Here is a 25,960-nt window from a genome sequence, read left to right as displayed (position 1 = left end):
AGGAGATGGTCTCTTTAGGGTATGCTGTCTTGTGGCCACCAAGAAGGGGTGTTGGTAAATGGAACGGGCATTCCATCTTTTATTCCTCAACACGGCACATAGATTCCATAATTTGCCGAACTCCAACAGTATGCAACAGTCTCTGCTCTAAGTGGCTTAGACCGGCATGCAGATCACTACCTGCTTTTTGCCAACCCGCACACTGTAAGGGCATGCAACAGTACATGCTTCCTATAGTGTGGACTGTGGCGTTAGGGAAATAGTGTTCACTTCACAGTTATGATGTGTGCTAGTTTATTGGAGCTGCTTGCCACTGGCAGTGAGTGTAGCCTTGTGTGGTAGGAATGTTTGTTGCTTTGTTTAGCAGGACTTGCCCAGATGAAAAGAAAATGTGACAGCAACCAGAGGAAACGAGGAGGGAAATTGTTCAAAAGGAATCAAACGTTTTAAGCAGTCTTCTGTTTTTCCTGGTGGTGGTGTGGGATTTCGAGGTTTTCTCCAAGCCGCCAGGATGCAGAGAGGGAATCCAAGTGGTCAGTGCATTGGAACAGGTTCAGGTCCTGGTAGATCTGATTTAGCTCTTTGTCCGAGAGTAGATGCATTGAGTTCCATGCAGTGTACTGGGTAGGTCTTTCAGATGAGATCTCAAACGGGGAACCTGTCTGCCCTGTGGGCGTTGGATCCAAGGACACTTTCTGTAAGATGAGGGACTTGCCCCAGTGCTCTTAATGTGGGTGGGGGAAATTCTCCTTCCCTCCATTGTACAGTGTGGTTTGCACTGATTGGCACTCTACACCCCAGAGGAGGCTGCATATACATATGTATATAATGTAAGGTGCTGCTTTTCCTTTAGGATAAAACTTCCTGTGTAAATATTGTATAATATCTGTTGGGAGACTTCAGCGTAAACACCCCAATGCTTTTGTGTAAATAATCTCAATCACTGGGATAGCTTACAGATTCTATATTTTTTCCATAGGGTCTTTCCACTTGTGCCCCTCACATCAGATCACCCTTTCCTCTTAGCTGCTCTCCCCTCATATCTCTTCCCTTATGGAAAGGGTGCTGAGTGCACACAAGTAACTGATTGGATTTTAACAAAGGAAAACGTTAGAAGCTGGAAGACGCTTCCTACCTGATGGCAACAATTGTAAGGACCAGCAAACGTGCATGCATGGGAATGAGGTGGCTTAGGCATTCCAAAGAATACTTTGCTAGTTAGGGACAACACTTAGCACTTAGTCTTTAATCAGTATTTGTAATTTAATTTTTCAAAAGAAATACTTCAATGCTCAAATCAATGCCAGCACCGCTTCAGTATCAAACAAGCATGCTTGTTCTATGGGGAAAGGCAGTATTGACAAGAAGGACTCTGGGTTACAATCTTGTAGATAAGTGGTGTTAATGAGAAATATACATTTCAAAAATACATTTGTTTTAAGTGTTCAGCAAAATACACCTACACTGTTTATTCCAATTGTGTGCCTTTTTGTAAGAGTCCTTTCAGTTCATCCTGTGCACAGGCAGAGGCTAATTTTCATGAGAAACTGCATTCACCTACCTGCATGTCCTCAGAGAATGAAATTGTAAATGCAAAGAAACAAACTCCTCAAACTCCTTTATTGACTGCCAGAATTATTCATGTTTCTGGGAGGTGATTTATATTACCAGAAACCCTCAGCTTGAATTTTCAAGCAGCTGACCCTGCGGATCTGCTGTTTCCCTTCCCCAGCGTTCATTTAGTGCAGCAAAAGTAATTTTGGAAATCTCTTCTTGTATTCAGCATCTTATCTTTATTTCTGGAACAATCTTTGCTTTTATTTCCTTAGAAACATATACAAAAAAACAGCCCCTCCATAAGACCATATCAATGTGGTTGTAGTAGGAAGGAATGAAAAATAACTTGTTGCTTTAACCTTATCAGATTTAGATTCTGACAGACAAGGTCCCTGGGCATGAATCCCTCCTGAGAGTAATATAAGAATTTTTCCCACTATTCCCTTTACAGGCCGCTTTGTCAGAAAGAAAATGGTGTCAGGAATTTTTCACTACTCCTTTCTTCCAAGTTAGCATGTAAAGAGCCGTGAACAGGAAAAGGAGGGTGACTTATTAGGGGTTTGTGGAGCTTTGTGTAATGCGTGCTCGTTTAAAACATGACCTCATGTTACATGGAAAATATTGCTGACAAGCATTTTATACCAAAATTGGGGAAAACTATTTGTGTTCATGTTAGTAAATAACGGGACCAAGCTATTCAAAAATAGTTAGGTTCCTAAGTCCTTATTTAGACCCTAAACCCTTGGCCTTATTTTTAACAGTGCTGAGCACCCAGTAGTTGCTACTGACTTTGCTGGGAACTTCTGAGTCGGGGTAGGCAACTATGGCACAGCTGCCGAAGGCCACATGCAAGCTGATTTTCAGTGGCACTCATACTGCCTGGGTCCTGGCCACCAGTCCGGGAGGCTCTGCATTTTAATTTAATTTTAAATGAAGGTTCTTAAACATTTAAAAAACCTTATTTACTTTACATGCAACAATAGTTTAGTTCTATATTATAGACTTATAGAAAGAGACCTTCTAAAAACATTAAAATGTATGACTGGCACACAAAATCTTAAATTAGGCTGAATAAATGAAGACTCGGCACACCACTTCTGAAAGGTTGCCAGCCTCTGTTCTAGGTGCTCAACACTTGTGAAAATCAGCCACGTGGGAGCCTACCTTTGGGTACCTGTTTTTGGAAATCATGGCCGAGTCCTCCACATGAAACTGCTACGTTATGCAGCTTTCTAAGAGGCTCCTCTTGGAACACTTTGCTTTTTGTTGGTCTCAAAGTCTGTAACCTTAATCTTTCTTGATTTAGAAGAATACATTTTAAAAAAATCTTACATGCAACCCTTAAGTGTTTATATGTGCTATCTGTGTCTTAATTCAGTGGGCTGCTGTTTGTTATATCTTTAATGGATTGCCCTAGGAAGAAAGCAGATCAACCTGGCAGATCGGACCAGTGTCCCAGCATGGTGTTGGGATCAGTGTACTTAAGGAAGCTGACTTTCAGCTGAAAAATGAAGCTCAGGCCTTGACCAATGTGGCATTTTTAACTGGATTAGAAGCATTGTCCCTGGATTCTTGGCCAGATTCTCACCCTGATAAACTGCCTAAATTCCCCGTGCAATTTTATTTGCATACTGTGTTCATTTCCTCTTCTAAACTGTTGCATGGTGTTGTTTTTAGATACCTTTATCCCACCCCAGAGGCAGCTGTGCTTTAATGGGGGAATGAAGTGATACCAATATGTATCATGCCTATAGTACAGATGTTTTGTTGAGAAGTAATTTGCCAACATTTGTAAAGCATATGGAAATCGTCAGGTGAAAGAAATTAAAGAATTGCAGCATGTTGTATGCAACACAATGAGGCCCTTCTAAAATTCTGTGGCCTAATGTTTACTGTGGACTGTTGAGACACTTATTGGTAGGAGTAGAATAGATCATTTAAAATAATCATATTGCTAAATGTGCTTTACTATTGTCTGATTTTGCTCCATGAAGTTAAAGCCCTTATCATTCCTCTGTGTTAGTGATACTCCCTAATGTTGGTTGAATATGTAAATTTTCTCTATGTTCGTGTGTATTAATGTTTTTTGAGGGGGGGTTGTCCTTATGCCCAAAACTATAGTTGTCGCAGCGTATTATAGAAAAGTCACATTATGATCATGATGAAATTGGCAAAATTAATAAATGCTCATGGGTCACATGCAAAGAAAAATAACCTTTTTCAATAAAAGTAGTAAGATTAATTATACTAGTATGCCTTTAACCAGTGTAAAAAATTAAATGCTAATAAGTAGTAGTGTTTTCAAATGAAAAATATATTTACAGGTCAGCATTATACCTTTAAAGAAATGCAATAGACTGTTCTGTACTTTCGGTCACTAGAAGGGGTCTGTTTAAATTGTTTGAATTTTTCATCCTTAGTTTTTTTAGTTTAAAAACATTTCAGTTTTTAACTTGTCCATCATCAAACTTAGAAAAAAAATCATTAGATTTGATGCATCCAGAATGAAAAGGCACTAGCCTAAATCAGGTCTGTTTGCAGCCCAAAAGTGAATTTTTGCATATGGAAAAATTCAAAGGGCTTTATCTTCAGCAGTTTACCAGAATAGGGGGGAAAGTGCATTTCATGTTTTAAGAGAACTTAAAGCAAAAAAAAAGCATTTAGCAGTTTTTTTGCTAAAAGATATGTTGCCACCCACAACATTTTTTAGGGGGTGGGGCAATTGGTTTTAACAGTAAGATTTACAGATGTGAACCAAATGTAAAAATTGTATCCAGGCTTGGATCCTGAAATTCCCACACTCCAGCATGTAGTGTTTTGGTTTTGGAACTTTTTGCTAGGGCCTGTCTCCAGGTACATCTGACCTGTACATGCTGTGATTCCCACTTTCTTGCATCCCTTCCCTCAACACTTATTTTCATCCATTTTAATGAAAGTGCAGAGAGCCAGATCCAGAAGAACATGAGCATCTGTATATTAGGAGTCCCCCAGTTTCAAATAAACAGCTATTTGTTTCAGTGACAAGAAGCTGAAAGAACCATAGTGTCCTTCTTTAGCATCATGCTATAGGTAATTAGTGAACAAGCTTATTTGAATATTCAGTCAAACAGGATGTTCTTAAGGAAATACAATGTGATGGTTGAGATGCTCACACGATACAAAGCCATGAAATTTAATTTCATTGGTTCCCACTGCAGTTATAACTCAGCTACACTGCACATAAATGATTCCCTGTAACTTCTCTGATTTTATTGACGTGGACTGAAAGAGCCAAGAGATTTTGCTCATTGCTGTAAAATACACTCCAGTCAACAATCCCTGTACAGAGGGCTTTAAACATGCTGCATCAGGCCAGGGATTGTACAGCTCATGCAGCCTGTGCAATCATGTTTGTGCAGGAAAATCCAGCCATGCGTGTAGAGCCATTGCTCTCCCCTGCTCAGTTTTTGGTGTAAGTATCTGTACATGTGCTGTGGAAAGGCGCTTCACTTAGTGTAAAAATATAAACCGCAATATTTTGTTGACGGGTATTTTGTGTATTATTTCTCTTCCTCCCAAAAGGAAATGTTCCTTTTGACATGGTGAATAAAACAGAGCCACTAACTAGCAATGCTGTTGAATGGGATGCTTGCGAAGCAGAGAACAGATTGACTGCCCTCATCTGCTCAGCCGTACACACCCAACCCCCTTCCCACCAATTATTTTTATATGAGCACTTTGTAGTATAATAAAGCAATTTGCATTTTCTCCATGTTCATCCTTAAGGGAAAATGAGCAGCAGGAGCTGATCAGCTTCCCTCCCCCCTCGTGGCCCCCCCCCCAGCAGAAAGCTCTTTAATTAGCCCCAGCATTGCTGTGTGTAATGTTTTCACTATTATTCAGATCACTTGAATCCTGCAGAGTACAATATCGGGCAGAAAAAACATGGCAATTAAGCAGAGCATTGCAGTAAAGGGTGGTTTTCTGGCTGGCTTTCTGCTTCTACACATGAGTTAAAAGAGCTTAAAACGGTACTGATCTCAGGGAATTTAATTCATGCTTTGCTATTTGCTGTCAAGTTGCTTGTGTTTATATGGAATACTTGGTGACCGCTTACTAAGGCTTACTCAGTGCTTTGTTGGAATGATATTACTGACAAGGGGCAAAGAGACAAGGGAGTTACGTTACGGTGCTCATCCCAGACTAGTGCTGAAAAAGCCCTTTTCCCCACACATCACACATTCTGTGTATGCTGCATGTTACAGAACAACTTGGTTACACCGGCCATAAACGACAAATGGGGTGGGGGGAATCTGGGGTTCTGTTTACACGAGCGCTCTGCAACTGTGGGAACATTCCTGACAAATGTTAATGTAACAAAGCTCATGAATCCAATTCTACACGGCTCAGAGAGAGTCAGTCAGTCAACCTCTAGTAACGACTGTCAGTAGTTTTCTGTTCCCTTGGGACAGTAGAATTGTGACTCTCTCGAGATCTTCCGAGACAGAAGCAAGTGCTGTCAGTCTCATTGGAAAGCTTGGGAATCTCCCCTTTCCAGTGGGATAGAACCCATGTTCCTAGTTCTGCACGTAGGGTGGCAAGATATCAGACCTTAAATCCTTCACTGGAGACAGCCTGAATATTCCTGGGCCTTGGGCCAGGGTAACTTTTTTTCGCGGGGGTGGGATGGGAATGCCACACTTGAGTGAGACAGAGAGGAAACCTTTCTCTGAATAAGCAGCAGTTTTCAATATTGAGAGGTGTGCTGCATATGTATTTAGTAAGATCTTCTTGGGTGCCTCAGTTTGTTTTGTAGCAAATGACCAGTTAGGAGCTTGGGAAAGGTTTTCTTACGCTCTTTTCCTATCAAGATATTTGGGATTTTGTGTACTGCTAGTTGTGTGCCAGGTGCCTTAGATGCATTAAACAGGATTTCGACTATATTGTGAAGTCAAATTCAGGACTTGTTTCATTCTTTCTGTATTAAACTAAATTCCCATGTGAGATGCTCCAGAGGGCACATCTCTCTCCTATATGAGAAGCCTTGGGAGCAGGAGGAGCAAATTAATGGGGTTCCCCCCAAACCCGGACTACAAGGGGCATTGAAAGAGGGTGGCTCTACAAAGGAGAAACTGAACAATGCTTTTTTGACTCTTCCTTTAGGGTCTTTGTGTTGAGAAGGCCCAGTCTAGGCTAGTAGTAAATTCATGTCTTTTGGGACCATTCAGAATCTCAATGTTTGCCTAGTTTTTAATGTCTCAGGACAGAAACAGGAAAGGTGATTATCCGGCACCGGTAAAAAGGAGTTGAATATTTTGTATTACAGTATTCCCCAGACTGTGTGGTTTAATACTGAGTTGGAACTGTGATTTATCAGTACCCTCAAGGAACATCGTGGAGATTTCTTCTTGACTTTTCTTCTTCTAGCACTTGCCCCCATATTATTTCCTATTTCTGATGCATATGTTGTGGTCACCAGGAAACCTTGTTCTCTGCCAGCCACTTTGCTTTCTGACCTCTGAACTGCTGCTATCCAAGGCTCGGACAGCTCATGTCACCTCTGCACTCAGGAAACTGTTTGGGAAAGGCTTTTGAAGAAAAAAATGTGGGTTGGATCACAAAGGCAAGGAGTTTTCTCTTCCTTAATCCTTTGGTAGGACTTATAGATATCAAACTGTTGAAGGCCTCATGATGTAGTGAATTATGTTGAATGCAGCACACCTGTCCTTGGGACCAAGTTATGCCCCATGTGATGAAGGTGAATGAAGTTCCATGTGCCAGGGTCTAAGATCTGGTTTATTAAATATTGTCACTGCAAGCCCAGCAATCAGTATAATAAACGTGCGCTTGAACATCAGACCAGCTGTTATAGATCATTCAGAATTAGTGCAATGGATTTCTTTGTTTGACAAGTAGTATTGGAGAACAGGAGTGCTGAATTCTTTGTTTTCCAGGAAATGTGCATTATTTAAGCAGTAACTTGACAGTTGATGCTTTCTTTGGGGAATTACTTGGGGTGGTGGTTTAAGAGGTTGAAGGCAGTAATTTCAGCCATGCACGTACAACAATCTCCATCAATGCGCACAGCTTGTTAAATCTCATATCTGTTATAAAATCGATTGACAGCCACTCAGTTTGCAGGTTTTCCTGGGAGGAGTTGCTGTAGGGTCTGGAGGTTAGTTACAAGATGAATTGCACAGAATCGGTCCTAAGAAATGAGCTTTTCAGAATTGCTGCACAGTTGTAGCAAACTTACTGTAGAAACACAGGAGAATTTTGATTAATTACATTCCATTGCAGTTGCTCATATATTGCCATTGGCTGATTTCACAGAGGGCCAAAAAGCTTGGGAAACATCTGCACCAATTAACAATGGCACAGAATGTTGCTTCATGTATGTGATTATCCAGATTTCACCATCCGTACTCATTGGTTTATATCCTTTCTTTGGGACAGAGGGCAAGGAACTTTAGTTAAATTTGTTCCAGTGACTTTGTGTCTGATAAGATTAAGTGCGTGCAGGATTATCCTGGAGAGTGAAATCCATGCGGATACCCATGCCTGTTCAGAGTTTCTCCCATGGAAATCTGGCTTCAAGACAAACAGTTGGCCTTATTTTCTGCATTTTCACTGCCTTGCTTGTACTGTCTTTATTTTATGCTCCAGGGTTTACCAGTACTGCTCCGCTTTTACCAAAGCGGCAGTGTCCACATGTATTGAAAAGTCACCACTCCTCTGCTCCTGCAATCTCTGATATGCCCAGTATCCCTGAATTTTAGGGGGTTATTTTGCTGTCTTTCTAAGGCCCAGCAGCATGTTGGTGGCTTCTCTGCAAATGCTTCTCCGCCCTTACAATCAGCTTAATAAAAGTTAGAGGTAAAATAAAGCCCATTTCACTACCAAGGCAGGATTGTTGCTTTTCTAGTGTCTTGTCCAGTTTTGTTTTCAAAGTTCCTTTTTAAAGGCTGCTGACAGAACTTTCCAGGGAAGGTGAGAGTGGGTGTCTACGTTGCATCTGGCAGCGAGCCTGCCAGTGTGGGTACGCTGACATGTGATAATACACCAGCATGCTCAATAGAACTGGAGAGACAGTGCTTTGATGTTGCAACTTGGGCTCGGAAGGCCACCCCCTGCCTGGTTTCAGAGCCCACGCTCCAGGCCAAAAGCCACATCTACACAGTTACTTATAGCGTACTAGTGCGAGTCTGTGACCCAGACTGAGGCTCACTCCCACACGCAGTGTAGACATATTGGGACATGCCCAGATGTTTCTAAAGCCGTTAAATGAACTGTAGGGATTTGGGAAAGCAGGAACCTGTGAGGTCCTGCTGTTTTTCTGGAAAATTCTCAGCCTCTGCTGCAAGTTGCTGTTCTCAAACAGGTGGTATGACCAATAGCGCTGGAGAGGGGGGTGTTAGAGCTCCAGTTGCCATGCATGCTCCAACCATTAAACAAAGCGCTTTCCAAATATGAAATCATAGTGTAGACTTGGAACCTCCCTAGACAGAAAGTCCACAAAGTCTCCCCTTAGAACGTTCTTATTTTCTCTTATTTCATTTGTCATCACGAAGGCCCCACTTCATGGTGGTCATTCTGCGGCCTGAGGAGCGTCTCTGCTGGCCCTTCTGGAGTCACGCAGGTAAAAGGACAGAGCTAGTTTTGAACTTTGCACATCACATGCTACCACGGTGTAGCTCTGTGAGACTACTAGACTGCCCGTCCCCAAATGTACTACGGTACCTGTATTTTAAACATTTAAAATACTTGCAATATAAGCGTCTGTCTTAAATAGACAGTTTCTGATGGGACTGTCTCTTCACTAGAATCGCTCTAGCTGCACTGCTGTAGCACTTCAGCATGGATGCTCACTGCAGTGACAGAAGCAGTTCTCCCATCGCTATAGTTAATCCACCTCCTCAAGAGGAGGTAGCTGGGTCGGCAGAAGAATACTTCCATCAATCTAGCGCTGTCTACATTGGGGGTTAGGTCGGCTTAACTATGTTGCCATGGGGTAAGGATTTGTCACATCCCTGAGAAATGTAGCTGGGTTGACATCTAACTTTTCTGTGTAGACCTGGCCTCAGGGAGGCGGGGGTGGGGGGGGGGAGAAGAGGATACTTTTCAAAGCATCCCTGGAGGCTGGAGAGGGCCTCTCTGAAAGATTCAGGTCTGCTTCATGAGTTGGCAGATTCATCAGTTGAAAATTAAGTAACCAGAAGCATCTCACCTAGCAAAATGGGCACAGCCATGAAGATGCAGTGCCTTGCGTCATTGCTAGGCCCTCTGCATGCTGAAATCCTTACCCTCAAGGAACAATATCTGAGAACTGGGCTTCCCATAAAGACTCTTTACATCATCATCGTAATCAGTGGTGAGCGAGGTTGAAGTGGGAAGTACCCGGAGGTGAGCACAGTCAGCTGATGCATGTAGCTAGTAATTTTATTCTAAAACAGAGCCCACTAGATCTCAGTCTGTGGTTGACAGCTCACCTTGTAGTGCAGTGTTTCTCAAACTGGGGTCCACGGACCCATGGGGGTCCATGAAGGTACTCCAGGGAGTCTGCAGGCCCCACAGATGAACTCCTCCACGTCCCTGCCAGCACCTCCTGCACCCTGGGGAACAGCTGTTCAGCAGCATGCAGGAGGTGTTGAGAGGGAGGGAGAGGCTTGGGGACAGGGTGTACTCAGGGAATGGGGAGGAATCATGTCTGGGGCCACCGGCCCTGCTGCTCAACTCCTCCCCTTCCCTGCCTCCTGCACACCGTGGAACAGGAGACACAGGGAGAGGAGTGAGAATGGGGTGCACTTGAGAGAAGTGGAGCAGGGCCTTGGGGGAGAGGGTGGAGTGAGGACAGGGCTTGGGGCTGAGTGGGAGGTTTGGGGGTCCACAAAAAATTTGAAATCAAAATGGGGGTCCTCAGGTTGCTAAAGTTTGAGAACTGTTGTATGTCACTCTGCTTCTAACAGACAATTAGTCATAAAGAGAAATAAGCCCACCTGTGTTGAAGAACTGTTTGCCTTTGAAATGCTGTTTAAAGAAGTCATTTTGCAGCTCCAAGTAGTTGAGCCTGTCCCTGTGACGTTTTTGATGGCATACTTCATCTTTGTATTATGCACACTTGAGACTTGGGAAGGCTGCCTGTCAGCTCCCTTCTTTGGAGTGCACAGACAGAACTCTTGTTTCACATTCTTCTCCAAAAAGCTCTTGACCTTTTCAAATGCCTGAATATGCAAAGTGACATGGGGCGTCAGTAGACGGCCAGCCAAGGAGATTGTGTTCAGTTCATGGTGGGTTTAGCATGTTGAGATGAAGTCTTTTTCAGATTGGCTTCTATCACAGTGGTTTCTCAGTTGCATTTGTTAGCCTTTCTCTAAAAGTCCCCAGTTCAGAAAAGCGTCTGCTGCTGCCACCACAAGGTGCAATTTGGTTATTCCATTGCTCAGAACAGAAACAACCTTCTGTCACTCCCTTGCTTGATCACAACTAGATCAGTGTGGTGGATGTGTATTCTTGTGTACTTGTTTTTCACAGTTATTCTGTTTGTTTCCATCTTCACAGGAAACTATGTAGAAATGTCTCACATTTTATATGGTTTCTAAATTGCTTCTTAAAGCTTTAAATCTTCTGAAAGTACTTTCCTGGCTTACCAAATTGTGATTTCTCCTTCGTGTCAGAATAAAACCCCACTCCTGTAATGCACTTGTTCACCATCTGTTAGTAGACCAAACGTCTCAATCAGGGCCAAATTCTGCCCCCATAAACAGGTGAACAACTCCAGTTGGCATGGTTGGGAGTTGTGTGTGTATCTGAGGGTACGTCTTCACTACCCGCCGTATCGGCGGGTAGCAATCGATTGCTCGGGGATCGATATATCGCGTCTCATCTAGATGCGATATATCGATCCCCGAATGCGCTTATATCGATTCCGTAACTCCTCCAACCCGAACGGAGTTGCGGAATCGACAGGGGAAGCCGCGGACATCGATCCCTTGCCGTGAGGACGGTGAGTAATTCGATCTTAGATACTTCGACTTCAGCTACATTATTCACGTAGCTGAAGTTGCATATCTAAGATCAATTTTCCCCCATAGTGTAGACCAGCCCTGAGTTAGGAATTTGACCTTCAGGTCCTAGCAGTGACAAATCTTGTCACTTTACCTGAGTACATGATACAGTACATTATAGAGGAATCAAGTCAGTCTGTGGTGTTTTTGTAGTGATTTCTTCCCAGGTTCCAGCTTTTAGCATGCTTTTTTTGTTTAAAACTAATTTCTGACCCATTTTGAGAACTGATCAGAATGCATCTTTAGCTTTGGAGTTGGTACCAGCATATTAATTGCATGCTTACAAACCAGTCAGCCTTTATTTAATAGAGTAGTGTTCTATTTTTGTCTTATTCTCCAATAGAAAAGAAAGATGCATTTGCCTTTCCAGTGGGAGATGAACTTTTGCTAAATATCTATTCTCATCACTAAGCTAGGGGATTGAGCATACACCATATTAAATCTTTCTGTGATGGGAATCCATTAATTCTGCATTCACCTGGCACCAGTGGTGTAAGAAGACAATCTCCTTGGCTAGTTCCTTAAGACTCATGGGTTCTCGGAGCTCTTAATGCGAAACAGTTGCATTGGGAAAATTTAATTTCATGCGGCCAAGTAATTAGCCATGAAAAGTGGATATTGTTAAGAATTTGGTCAGTGACACAGAGCAATCAAATCTGAACCACTTCATTTTAACCATTAGGGAAACTAAATATTTTTGGAGCTTCTGTAAATATATTTGTGTGTGAATTACCATTTGGGCTCTGTTTTTCCCCCCTTTGCCCTCTAGTCACCCATCTGACAGCAACAACAAAACATGTTCATGCCTGGAAGAAAGGACCGTGGGGCTCAGGGGACAGTCTGTCGTCTTGGTTTGTGTTGGGGGATGCTTTCATGTAGGTTTCTAACTTCCTGTCATCTGGGATTCAGGCTTGGACTAGTGATTTTGCACAGCTGTAGCACCTTCTATCCAAAACTCTCAAAGCGTTTTACAGACATTGAGAGAAGTTTCACAAGTCCCCTGTAAGGCCGGAATGTTTAAATAGCTGTTTTGACTTCTCAAAAATAGTCTTGGTTCTGTCTCATTACCCACTGAAATACGCCTCTCTATAAACTGCTCTATTAACACTGTAAACTAATTAGCTTGGGTCTGTTAGCTGAGCATTTTAGATAATAGAACATTTTCGGCCAAATGCATGGCCTTGCCTAGAACTGCACATCAGTTCCTGCAGTCAGGCTTGCTTAAGTGTGCCTTTCTAATTGTGGGCACAGTTGGATTTTTACCCTTGCTTTTTGTAGTGTTTCCTTACAGATGATGTCATTATGACCTTACTACAGTACTGTGGTGAGAAGGTGCTAGAAAGCTTCTCTGCAAAGTACAGGGGAATCACTTCAGATCTGGTGATTGATGTGAGGGTATTTGGGGGAGAAGTGTCACTGTGTCTGTTCTGCCTGGGACAATTTTAATATTTGACTGGGAAGTAATCCAGAATGTCTTATGCCTCAGATTGTTTATTCAGCAAGGTCACGGTGCAGCACCTCGATCTGTTAGCACAGGGGAGGTTTGCACTTTCTCAGTGAATTGTGGCAGGTTCCCTGGTAGTTCAAAGGGATGTGATCCTTTTCTAACTGGTCTTGAGAGAGGACTTTCTCTGCTCTGGAGCAGACTATCCTTGGCCAATTCAAAAATAGTCATGTTAAGAACCAATTCTGAGTAGTATGACTAATTACAAAGACAAAGTGTTTTTAAAAAAATAAAAAGTCAAAATTATAAACAGTTCAGTAATGTACTGGTGGCATGGAGTGTGAGTTGAGATCAGTGCTCTTTGTCTGGTTTAGTAAAATAGAAAATAAAAGCCCTCTGATCTTGGGTAATATATTGCAACAGAGTTCAAGCCCAAGCTACAGCCACCTTTCCCTCTGTTTATGTGCACCAGCAGTACAGCCCAGAATGCCTCATCTGAGCTATGTAACCAAGACTGGCACCAGTAAGCCCTTAGAACTTTAAATGCAGCAAATTTGAGATAACCTACTTATTAGATAAGGGGCTTCGTGTTGTAAGATTTCTCTCCTGTCATCTGGAATCTGCAGTCTGCCACTGCTCCGGATTCTGAGATGTGACTGTTATTCCCTGCTGGGAATATGTAGAGTTAATTTTGCATCTTCCCAATTCCATAAAATGAGATTCAGAATATGCTGTGGCTTGTAAATACCCAGTAGATCTAGTTATTTGGAGGTAATTATTGCTTTTATTCAGCACTAAAGCAATAATTTAAAGTGATATGTTAGAAAGCTAGTAATTTCCTGTCACTGACTGACAGATGTTTTGCCAAATGTGAGATGTGCTTTCAGGCTTGTACTAATTATGATGACACAAATTGGCAGTAGCTTTCTTCCCATGCTCCCTACTCTAATTTTGTCATCTTTTCCTCTCTGTCTTTTAGAGGGGAGTTTCCATTTTGTCACATTTCAGTAAGATCTGTGCACAGCTTGGCTGCTGGTTTGAAATGCTGTTTGCTAACTTTTTCCTTTCTCTGCTCCCCTCCAGGTTCTTATCCATCACCTAAGGCTGGGGCCACTTTAGTGGTGTATAAGGACTTGCTTGTGCTGTTTGGTGGGTGGACGCGGCCAAGCCCCTACCCTCTGCACCAGCCGGAGAGGTTCTTTGATGAAATACATACCTACTCGCCTTCCAAAAATTGGTAAGAGAACATTCTGAGAGTCTGGATTGGAAACGTGCCTTTTACCTTGAAACTGTATCCATACACTTTGTCTGTACATACAGAACTGCTCTTAAAAGCTTGGCTGAATCGCTCTGTGACCGATAGAAAATATAGGCAGAAGGAGAAATGAACGTTCTCTGATCCTGGGTGAGATGTCCTGAAGCTCTTGTGACCCTGGGTAAAATATCTAGCTAAGCAATGTCCAGAGACCTGAAGTGCCGAAAGTCCTACTATCTGAGCCCCCCGATGGCCGTAGCTTCCTTATTTTCTTAGAGTAGTAACTAAAATGGAACTAAAATTTTTTTTTTTCTTAACTCTTTCCTGCTGGGGTGCTATAGGTGCACAGTTTGAGAGTGGAAGTAGATATTTGGAACATGTTCATTTGGTCATTCATTTTGATTCTTTATTATGTCTTAAAAAAAAAAAAGCCAAATAGAATATTGAACACCTAGGGATTTTACTTAAAGTAAAAAGTTCGAGGAGAATAAGATGAGGTAGAAATATGACACATGGAATGGAAGAGGAGGAACAGATGAAGCCTCACATCCCAGGCGGTATTTCGGATTTAGCTGGTGGAGGTGGGGGTGTCATCTATAATAAAATTAATAAAATAATAATTGGAGATATACTAATCTCCTAGAACTGGAAGGGACCTTGAAAGGTGATCGACTGCAGCCCCCTGCCTTCACTAGCAGGACCAATTTTTGCCCCAGATCTCTAAGTGGCCCCCTCAAGGATTGAACTCTCAACCCTGGGTTTAGCAGCCCAATGCTCAAACCACTGAGCTATCCCTTACTCTGTGTCCCTTACTCTGGCCCTGTCGGGTCAGGACATATCTCAGGATTAGGATGGAGGAGGTCTGGGGTCACAGGAGATGACAGGGGCTCCAGCCATGGTGGCGAAGCTTGCTCTAATAGCCAATCCAGGCAGGCAGACCTCATATTTCTAAATTGCTGTCTGCTCTGTCAGCCTTTAAGATTATCTAGGAACATCAGAAAAGTATATTAAAGATGGTGGCAAAACTCTCTTTCTAGCCACTCCCTTCCCAGAATAAATGTTCACTTCCATCAGTTCTGAATGGAAATGTTACCATGTGAGCTAGTGCCATAATAAAGTAGTGATGAATCCTGCCTCTGTTTCATATGGGCATTTAATCACCAAATGGCCCAGTTATCTATTGCAGTTGTGGGCAGTGCATGCTGTAGCTAAACAGTTAATGATAATAGTTGAGGACAAATGTTACTTAAAATACCAGTACTATCAATTGAAGAGCCTTTTTCTGTGTCATGTTAAACAGTTTGCAGCAGGCTAACATTTTCAAATATTAAATTGAGTCATATTTGGACTTTGTAGAAGTTTTTCCATGAGGTTTTCTTCTCTGTAATAAAATGTCTTTTAAGAGCCTGCTGTTTCTTGTGATATTATTTAGACTTGAGCTAATTCTTGAAGTTGCTGATCTCTCTGGTCTTCAGATTGCATAAAGGGCCTTTCCTTTGTGTTTGCCTGTAAAGTGCTACACCCAGCTAAGGAACTAGAAACCCATTTCCTCCCCGAAGGGATTTATTTGGTACAGATATAAAGCCAGCAAAGTAAATGTATTTTCTTTTCCGCACTGCTAGTGTGTTCTCTGACAACTGACTTCCCCAGCTCAGCTACACTCCAGTACGCGCTGACATGCCTCGGCTGTACTTGAGTTTGAAAACTGCACTATTATTATTAACTTAAACCTGTTTTGGTTCCAAACTAAACTTTATCTGCCCTCCATTCAAATTGTGCTGCTGGTTCTGATACCAGGGTATTAGTCAAAATACTCAATCTCAGATTTATCCTTTTTCTCTCTTTGTTGTTTGCGTCGTCACCTTGTTTTATTTCATGTTCATTTACATTTTATAAATCCGTTTTCCACCCTCTTGGTGGCCTCTGTGGTATTTGGTATATAACAAATGATAGTGCCCCCCTTTTCAATAACCAGCGTTTAGATCCCAGGGGCTAGAGTTTGCAGCACCAGAAAGTCATGAGCCAGTGCACTTTCTCAGGAGGCAGTTTTCCATTTAAGGGTGTAAGACTGTTTTTCTAAAAAAATTGGCCATCTGCCTTTTTCATCTCTGGAGGGGACATCTGAGGGGAATTTGTAACCTCATAATTCACAAATTTTAATTTATCCTCACCTGTTTCCTTAGGTGGAACTGCATAGTGACAACGCACGGCCCCCCTCCCATGGCAGGCCATTCCTCTTGTGTAATAGACGACAAAATGATTGTCTTCGGAGGTTCCCTAGGATCTCGGCAAATGTAAGTCTAAACTTTCTTCCCTCCGAGATGTTACTGGGAATCCTGTGAACATGAAAGTGAGGAACAAACATTGGGTAGGGTCAGGTACGGTGGGGGCAGAATTGATGCAAGCTTTCCACCCAGAGCTGTGACGATGCACCATGGTCCTAACCTCCCCCTCTGCTGTGCCAGTCCTGGCTCTTCTCTTGAGCTGAGCTTGTTCATTTTGCTGACATACCTCCTTGTGAAGTTGATAAGCAAAGCACCGCTTAGCGAAACCACTGAGCGAGCCCACATGGACCTGCAGTGAGGCTGTGCGCTGTGGTCCAGCCACATGGCGCCCTAGACTTTCACCTGGGAGGATTTGAGTTCAGAATAGCTCTTAAAATGAAAGTGAATTTAGTGGTCTCAGTTAAGGACTGTTTATCCACTTCCCGGTGCGCTGCATCAGCAAGCTCAGTTCAAGAAAGTGCCCTGGACTGGAATAACGGAGGGGAAGTCAGGTTCCTGGTGCACGGCCTCAGCTCTGGGTGGGAAAACTTGTATATATGAAAATATTAAATTCTGGTGTGTCTATGAAGCCTTGGGCCTGCTGGTCCCCCCCTCGCCATTGCTGCCCCATCTTGGAACAAAGCTTAATCAGTACTTGATGCATGCTCCTGAATGGCCACTGGCCCATTACTGGTTCCCTTCTCTGTGCTTCTCTGAAGCACCAGTGCACACAAATCCCCTGCTTGTGGGAGGAACATGTAATCCTGAATCAGTAGTTTAACTCCCCTAATGTGCCCTGTGGTTTCGGCACTACTGTCTGTAATGAGAACAGTGGTGCAGTCTTCCTAACTGATGCTTATTTGAGATCCCCAAGGAACTGTCTCTGTACCTCTGCTTCCATGTTTGTCATCTTGTCCTTGCAGGAGTAATGACATCTGGATTCTGGATCTCGAGCAGTGGGCTTGGTCCAAGCCAAACATCTCTGGGCCTACCCCTCACCCACGTGGCGGCCAGTCTCAGGTGACTGTCTCCTGCAGTTATTCAGCAAACAGTGCAGTACCTTGCGGTGAGCTCTACAAGGAGCTCTAGTTACCAGCACGAAGTGTCAAGGATAAGTTAGAGAAGCAAAATCCCATTGCTCACTTTGTGGTCAGCGTTCCTTCCTCTCCTGAGGGGCTTCTAAAAAGTAATTCCCCTTTCTAAGCCGTCTTTGCAGTCTCAGCATGCCAGGCCTTTGCCCCCTTTCCACCTGTTTCAGCTCTTTGAGAGGATGCATTTTTAAAACTGCTTGATGTGAGCCAGTTGGTAAATATCTCTGTGTGTTCTGTGCATGTGCCAAGACTTGTGATTAACACTTCTAAAAACCAAACCTTCCCATTTTAACATTTTGAGCCAAATACTGCAATCTGTCTCAATATATAAAGATCCATTTGTGTTTGTCCTGTGGGGGACCCCTGGGTTACCAGACTCACCAGATTTCAACTGACATGGACAGTTCCCAGTAAGACCATTAGTTCTCTGGAGCCCATCTTGACACCCTGCATAGAGTCCTACAGCATGCATGCCAGAGCGCCACCCGAGATTCCCCATCTCCTGTCCTGTCTGACTTTGATACCAGCAGGGTATTGATACTGTTCTCCTCACCGTAGCACTTGGATAGCATGGGAATGGGGGCCATATAAATACAGACTGTGGGCGTTTGAGTGCCAAATGAACAGAGTTCAGTTCCCCTACTAGTTCCCTCCACTTGGCAAGCTGCATTTTGACTCTACCTCGTGGATTCATTGTCCATGAATATTAGGTGGAGTCGCAAAGGGGGCAGAGTTTCAGGCAGGCTGGTGAGAGGGCTTCTCTCTTTAAGGAGGTTCTGCGAGTAGGCTGGGGCAGGAAGGATATGATGGGTACATTGAGGGAGCTGGATGGGGATGTTGCTTTGCTTAGGGTCCTGCAAAACCACACAGCTTCATGACAAACCAGTGGTGGTCTTGCTTAAAATAGTGTTGTATTCTCCAAAATCTGTAATCCTTTTCTTTGCCCCTTTAGATCATAATAGATGATGAAACCATTTTAATCCTTGGTGGTTGTGGCGGTCCAAATGCAGTAAGTACATAAAGTGTGCAAATACAAACACAGAATGTGTGCCTCTTCTTCGTGATACAAGCTTCTGTATATGGCCACAGGAGCCCCCCAGTGGTTGTAGCTGCACATTATCACAATAGCAACTCCATAGGTCGGCTTCTTGGTGTGCTGCAGAGCAATCTTGACTGATGGGCTTGGCAACTGAATTGTAGACTTCATGTAGTTGTCACCCGTGCTATAGTTGCCCATAAATAACTCATCATAAAATGCATTTCAGGTCTCTAGCACCCATGCAGGGATCTCAGAGCAGTTTACAAACATCCCCTCTGCGATAGACCAGAATTGTCCCTGATTGGGTGAAAAACTTAAGGCACAGAGAGGTGACTTGCCCTTAAAATCCCATAGTGATAGTCAGAGAGAGAACCTGGAATACTCACCCTGTGCTCTCACTTCCAGGCCAGGATTCCTTGCCATCTGTAGGCAGATGGCTTCTGGAAATCTTTGTTTCTGGGGAAGATCTCTCTGCACTAAGCCTAAGCTTTGGGTTTGTGTCACTTTTCTTTGCAGCTGTTTAAGGATGCCTGGCTACTGCACATGCGCACCAGCCCCTGGACATGGCAGCCATTGAAAGTGGAAAACGAAGACCATGGAGCCCCTGAACTATGGTGCCATCCCGCGTGCAGGGTAAGGGGGTTGGAAATGTGGCCGGGTGGTATTACTGGGAGGAATTTGTCAGGAAGGAAAGCTTATTTATTTGAGTCAGATCTCCTGGATCATTAACATGATATGGTCTCTGCTAGGGTTTCTCATATGGAATATCTCGTGACTGCTGATTCATTGCATGTTTGGTTTCCAGCGTACCTTTTTCCCCAACGCACTAACACAGCCATAGGGGTTTAGGAACATCTCTGCAGCTGTTTGTTACAGTGCGCTCATTTTTCGTCTTTTAGGTGGGACAATGCGTTGTGGTCTTCAGCCAGGCTCCCAGCGGGAGAGCTCCACTCAGCCCCAGCTTGAACTCTCGCCCATCTCCTATCAGTGCCACGCCGCCAGCCCTGGTTCCTGAAACACGGGAATACCGCTCTCAATCTCCAGTCAGGAGTACCGATGAAGCTCCTTGTGTGAATGGCCGCTGGGGCACCCTGAGACCCAGAGCACAAAGACAGACACCATCAGGCTCCCGGGAAGGGAGCCTGTCCCCATCCAGAGGAGATGGGTCACCTGTACTGAACGGTGGGAGTTTATCCCCTGGAGCCGCAGCAGTGGGGGGTGCCTCATTGGACAGTCCTGTACAGGCCATATCGCCCAGCACGCCTTCTGCTGCTGAAGGATATGACCTGAAAATTGGACTTTCCCTGGCGCCGAGACGAGGATCACTACCAGATCAGAAAGATCTACGCTTAGGGTCTGTAGATTTGAATTGGGATCAGAAACCAGGTTCCATTAGTTGTCAAATGGATGCTGTGGACAATAGGACAGTTGGTGGAAGCATGAGAAATCCCCCAGAGCAGACCAATGGAATCCATACCCCACCTCATGTCACTAGCTCCCTTCCAGGGGCGGTGTCGCCAGGCGCACTGCGCAGAAGCCTGGAGGCTGTCAAGGCCCTGTCTTCCAAAGGGGCATCCGGTTCAGCAGCATTAAGTCCTCCTTTAGTGTCTTCACCAGGATCTCCTGGTAGCCAGAGTGGGAGCAGTGCCGAGGTGGCACCAGCACCACGTCCAGGCTCTGCCCAAGGGGACAGCCACTCCTTACCTCCGATTGCTCGTCGCTTGGGCCACCATCCACCGCAGTCTCTGAATGTCGGCAAGCCTTTGTATCAAAGCATGAACTGCAAACCCATGCAGATGTATGTGCTGGACATTAAAGACACCAAGGAGAAAGGGCAAGTCAAATGGAAAGTGTTTAATAGCAGTTCCGTGGTGGGGCCACCAGAGACCAGCCTACACACCGTAGTGCAAGGCAGGGGGGAACTGATCATATTTGGTGGCCTCATGGACAAGAAACAGAACGTGAAGTACTATCCCAAAACAAACGCCTTGTACTTTGTGCGAGCAAAAAGATAATGTGGCAGAAGCTGTTCGACCCCTGCCCTCCTGCCCCACCCCCTTTCCGTGGCTTTCTTTTTTTAACCCTTCCTCTGTCACGCAGGCATTTAAACTGTGAACTAGGGAACGACAAACCAATAAAAGCCAAACACAATTGCAGTGCTGCCCTCCACTTTCCAGTCTATGATCCTGGCTCTGGGCTCGGTTCAGAAAGTCTTGTTTAAAAAACCGAGCGAGGGAGAGAGATTGTTTACAAATGGGGAGAAATCTCCATTCCAATGGGATGAATTGTTGCTGTGTTCTAGCAGGAGCTTCACTGCGCCTTATTTTTTTGCTGGTAACTAGACCAAGAATTTGGGTGAGTGGGTGGGAAAATGTCTACGATCCAATAACTTAAGAATTTTTCAGGAGTATAGAGGGACCCTCATCTCTCGCTCTATAATTACAGTCCCTATAGGGATGCTGATAAGAATGGTCTTGGAAGAACATATTGAATACTTGCAGGCAGGAGGCTGTATGCTTGTATGCACTGATAAATACCTATGCTTATCTGTTGAATGTGGCTGCATAAGGAAAATAGCATTTTTTTTTACATCTACCAGTACCGCAGCCATTATTGTAAATCCTTAATCAGCAAAATGACAGATGCCTTTTTTCCTACACGCTTTGGCCTGATAGTACCGTTCTTGCCCTATACAATGGGAGAGTTGGAAGGGAGAAAGGACAGTTCGGCATTGAAATGCCAGGATCATCCAGACTTCAGTTATTTATACAGCCCACTTTAGTGTCCCACCAAGTAAAGTCCTGCCCTAGATCAATCCAACAGCTGGGATTGATGACTTTGGAACCCCTGACAGTTGAGTTGCAAGCTGCCAAAATAGCGCATACATCATTGACATTTGAAAATGCTCAAGAGTGGAAGTTACAATTTTAGACTGATTTGTACATGTGTGGTAGGATGTTCATGAGACTCAGTGGCTATGTGCATCCTTAAGGCTTGACTTCGAAGTTTTCCCCCCTAAGATTTTGTTCTGGATCCTTTTGTTATCTTAAGAGTGCTCCACTCTGTACTTGTATATGTGCAGACAACTGCCCTGGGATGTCTTAGGTCATCTTTGCTTATCAAACAGAGAGAACATGTGCGTAGGGCTGAGATTGCTCAAAGTACTTAAGCACATGCTGAAGTCCTGTTGACATTAAGCATGTGCTTAAGTACATTGCTAAACTGTAGCCACACATCCTATTGGATTCTTTCATAGCTTGTTTGAGCTAGTAATTTATGAAGTTACTACTGCTCAGATTCCCTGGTTCATGTTTACATTAAAGTTATCCTGCTGGATAATGCATCAGAAAATAACATTAATCCAAAGTAACATTATAATTATAATATCAACCAACCAAAGCAAGGGAAATTCAGCTATAAAGCTGCTGCTCCAGCCTTTACCGATTACATTTTATCAGTTTGCTATTCCTTTAGTCTTACTCTAGAGTGTTTTGTATTCAGTTACTTTGAACTTGTTATAGCTTTGAGTGTACAAGGTATTTTGGCAATCACCGAAATGGCAAATTTTAGTCTGGAAGGGATTTTTTTCAGCCAAGTTACCAATACCTGCGAAGTAGGGTTTGAAGTGGAATGCTGGCACAGCATTAACAGCCTCCATGGTAATCACTGATGCTGAGAATTCACTTACCTAAATCAACAAAGACTTCAAAAGGCATCAAAATGGATTTGAACTGAGGTACACTTTTGGATGAATTCTCTTTCCTTCCCTCTGCAGCTTGGAAGAATTGCAATAGAGACTGGCTAATCCACAAAGGGGCACCAGTTTGCCATAGGTTATGGGGTGGTTCTATGTATTTTGTCGCCCCAAGCATGGCAGTCAGGCAGCTTTCTGCAGCACGCCTGCAGGAGGTCCACTGGTAACGTGGATTCAGTGGCATGGCTGCGGGACGTCTGCTGGTCCTGCGCCTTTGGCCTACCCGCTGCCGAAACCACAGGATTGGCGGACCTCCCACCCGCATGCTGCTGAAGGCAGCTGACTTCCGCCCTCACAGTGTCTGGCAGGCTGCCCCCCGCAGCTTGCCGCCCCAGGCACACGCTTGGTGTGCTGGTGCCTGGAGCTGCCCCTGCCTAGGTTTAACTTTCACTAGCCTGTGATCCTGGCTGCTTCTGAAGACTGCAATTTTCATGTGATATGGTGGGTTGTTAAATCTGTTGGCCCCTGTTCTACAATGGGCTGCACTCACACAGAGCCCTGATGTAGTCACTGGGGCTCCACACAGTGCAGGATTCAAGATTTGTTGTTTTTACATCTAGTTCTAAAGCAAAAACCGCTTGCTGCTAACACCAGTGAAAGTTCAGCAGGTTTAGAAAGTTGGCAGTGCTGGTTTTTAAAAAAAATAAAGGGCAGGGGGGACTGACAAGCGAGGCTGCACAATGTCTCATTAGACAATAATGAACGAGCAAATACACTTTGAAGCCAATACCCAGACCTGCCTGAAAGCGATCTGCCCCTGCGGTACACCACATTGTGGTGCTAATACTGTCCCTGAGCACAAAGCTCAGCTTTCCTCTATCTCGCTATATCACGATAGTCTCCAGCTTTGTCTTGGCCAGAGATATTGAGAGCTGTTGCAGGTGCATTGTAGGGCTGCTCAAAGAGAGGAGCATTTAGTTTACGACAGAGCACACACAGTCCTGCAGCGGTGTTTGAGCGCTGAGAAAATGTTCAGGAACTGCCTGCATTCCTTGATCAGACTAATCACAAAATCAATCTTAATACGTATGTGGCATAAAAGTAGGAAATCCTTTCCTAATCACAGTGAAACCTGCCCAGTAGGCAGATCTGCAATAGTTGTCAGTGCATTTGGATGTACCAATATAATTTTGTTTGGACTTTTAACTGTCTCCACTGGGCCACTGAGTTTTGCTGGACCTTTGGTGGTCACTTAAGATGGTTTTCTAAATCTAGAATCACAAGCCTTTTTAAAGGAAAATCCCTTCTCTAATGCCAGTATTCTTTCCCATTCTGTCCCCAGTGAGAAGGTATTGGCTTGTTCAACAAGCCCCAAATGGTTGGTTTGAACCTGATGGTTAAAGATGAAAGAAACCCAACCACAGCCTTATTTATTGCCATGTCTCCAGTAAAACCTGCCTCCTTTTGACCAAAAGCCACTGAAGGTACCTCTTTGCACGCTGCTTTTTTAGCCCACAGACTGTTTCAATTTCTGTGCTCTTGAATGCAAAGATCAGTTTGGTAAAATGCAAAGGTGGTGGTGGGGTGGCTTGAAATCCTTTTACAAGAAGAAACAAATTCAATCACTGTTGGTTTATTAATGCTGGACTGGGTTTCATAAAAGCCTGGTCTATATCTCCCAGATCCTCCAGTGTCACTTGAACCTTGAAAAATTTGATCTGAGGGTGTGGGCACCTTTAAATGCTGTTCTCTAGAACCTTTAAGTCGAGCTCTGATTATATTTAACATGTACGCCAGTTTTGTCTTAATTAAACGAGACATCCCCTCCCCCACAGTATCTCTATCAATATTTAAAACATTCTTCTTGAAGCTTTAACCCCTTCCATGGCTGCAGAGGTGCCTTTCATGAAGATGGCATTGGGTTCACTGCTGCTGCTTAACGTAGCAAAGGTGGGTAGCCAGTGATGGATTATTCTTTTTCCCCGTCCTCTGCCCCAGCTTGATCAGAACTCCAGTGGGATTTCCCTATATAGGATGAGATCAATGTTTCATTTGCATGTCTGTCTTTCACCTGGGGTGGTTTGAGAGCAAAAATTGGAAGTTTTAAAAAGCCAACTGCTAGTGAATTTACACTGGTGTCTGTCACTATAGAGTTTATACCCTTCCCCCACACACTCGTCATGCCCCAGCCCTCAAGTGCTTGAAGTTCACTGCACAAGATAAAACTGTACAAAGTGACGTAGGAAGTGGTCTGGGTAATTCTATAGGCCATGATCATAATAGCCTCATACCGGGTTGCAAGCCACATGGAAACCGTAAGGGGGTCTTCCCAGTCTTGCTTGTGGCATTTCCCAATTCATATTTCCATCTGTTCTAGTCTGTGTGGTGATCCTGGCATGATGATGTTTCACTGCTTTGCTTCATTTGTGGCCTCACATTCATGTTCTGCTAAGTCAGCAGACTGGAGTGGAAGGACCCAGGAACAGAGAAATTAGCCTCTTTGCCTTTCCCTCCTCTGCCCTGTGTGTGTTGCAGAAGGCATGTTCTGCATAGTTTCAACATGGCTCCCAAAGTGGTCTCTGAGTGACAGAAACGTGGGTCTTTATATCCTCCCCCATCCTGTCCCCAAACAAACAGGTTTCATGTAATTCGCACAAAGTGTGATCCAATGTAGCTGGTGCTGTGACTCAGGCATACAGGATGACTGTCATTTTAGGCTCATCCAAGTGTAGGAATGAAAATGGATTTCATTGATATTTAAATCTGTGTAAATTTCATTTTTGTTAATGTTTTTCCCCCAACGAATTTTTAGCAATTTAACAAATAAATAATGAGAAAAAGCTGTCTGGCAATTGTTTTTAAATGATTGGGTTTTAAGTGTAGCTTTCATGTAAACTCTGTGTATTGGTTTTCTTACCAAATATTGCGCCCGCTGTCCTTCCTCTCCCCTTGTCCTAAGGGCTTGTTGCTCTGCGTTTGACAGACATCAAACAAGCCTTAAGGGTTAAGTTTTGAGATTTAAATTGAGAGGGGGAGGAGATTCTCAACTGTTTCCCTTAAATGTATCTGTGTTTTGTTACACTGCCTTCCCTTGCAAGAGGACAATTCCATTCCTTTGAGTAAGTGTGCCAGTCGGGGAATTCCCACTATGAGATCCTCTACATCCTTTGGTTGTGTACCTTGTCCATCTCTGATCCTGTGGTGCCCCTTAATAAAGAGCTTAACACAACTTTGAAATAACTAAAATGACAGAGGCTGGTGATTTTCAAAGAAGCCAAAGGGATTTGGGCACTCAATTCCCATTCAGTGGGAGTTGGGGCCCAGTGATCTCAGTGGTGAAGCTTCCATTGACTTCATTGGTGCAAGATCAGGATCCAACTTGCTTAGCGGGTCTAAAATCTCACCTGCAGTCTTGCACAGGGGCACTGTGTCCAAATACAGTGAAAACTTGAGATCGTTTATCAGGCACCCCTTTGTCTCATGGGGTGCTGGGTGACTGATTTTCAGAGGTCCTGAGCCTCCCCAGTGATGCGCTGAGCCCCATTCACTTCAGGGCCTCTCAGAAACAGGCCC

The 25,960-nt window shown here is 43.9% G+C and overlaps 1 protein-coding gene across 1 annotated transcript in view; it reads left to right on the top strand.

The window, feature by feature from the left end:
- The window catches only part of FBXO42 (F-box protein 42), a 97,664-nt gene extending 76,815 nt beyond the window's left edge, over window positions 1-20,849 (top strand). The window contains exons 5-10 of the mRNA XM_030537412.1: window positions 14,128-14,281; window positions 16,483-16,593; window positions 17,487-17,583; window positions 18,607-18,663; window positions 19,210-19,326; window positions 19,593-20,849. Of these exons, the coding sequence (XP_030393272.1) occupies window positions 14,128-14,281; window positions 16,483-16,593; window positions 17,487-17,583; window positions 18,607-18,663; window positions 19,210-19,326; window positions 19,593-20,708 (1,652 nt within the window). The 3' untranslated portion in view covers window positions 20,709-20,849. The remainder of the gene's footprint in view (window positions 1-14,127; window positions 14,282-16,482; window positions 16,594-17,486; window positions 17,584-18,606; window positions 18,664-19,209; window positions 19,327-19,592) is intronic.
- The last annotated feature ends 5,111 nt before the right edge of the window (window positions 20,850-25,960 follow it).

This window comes from Gopherus evgoodei, chromosome 18 (genome assembly GCF_007399415.2).
Source record: "Gopherus evgoodei ecotype Sinaloan lineage chromosome 18, rGopEvg1_v1.p, whole genome shotgun sequence".
NCBI lineage: Eukaryota > Metazoa > Chordata > Testudines > Testudinidae > Gopherus > Gopherus evgoodei.
Note: the sequence above shows the minus strand (reverse complement) of the source record. Positions and strands in the feature narration are given on the sequence as shown.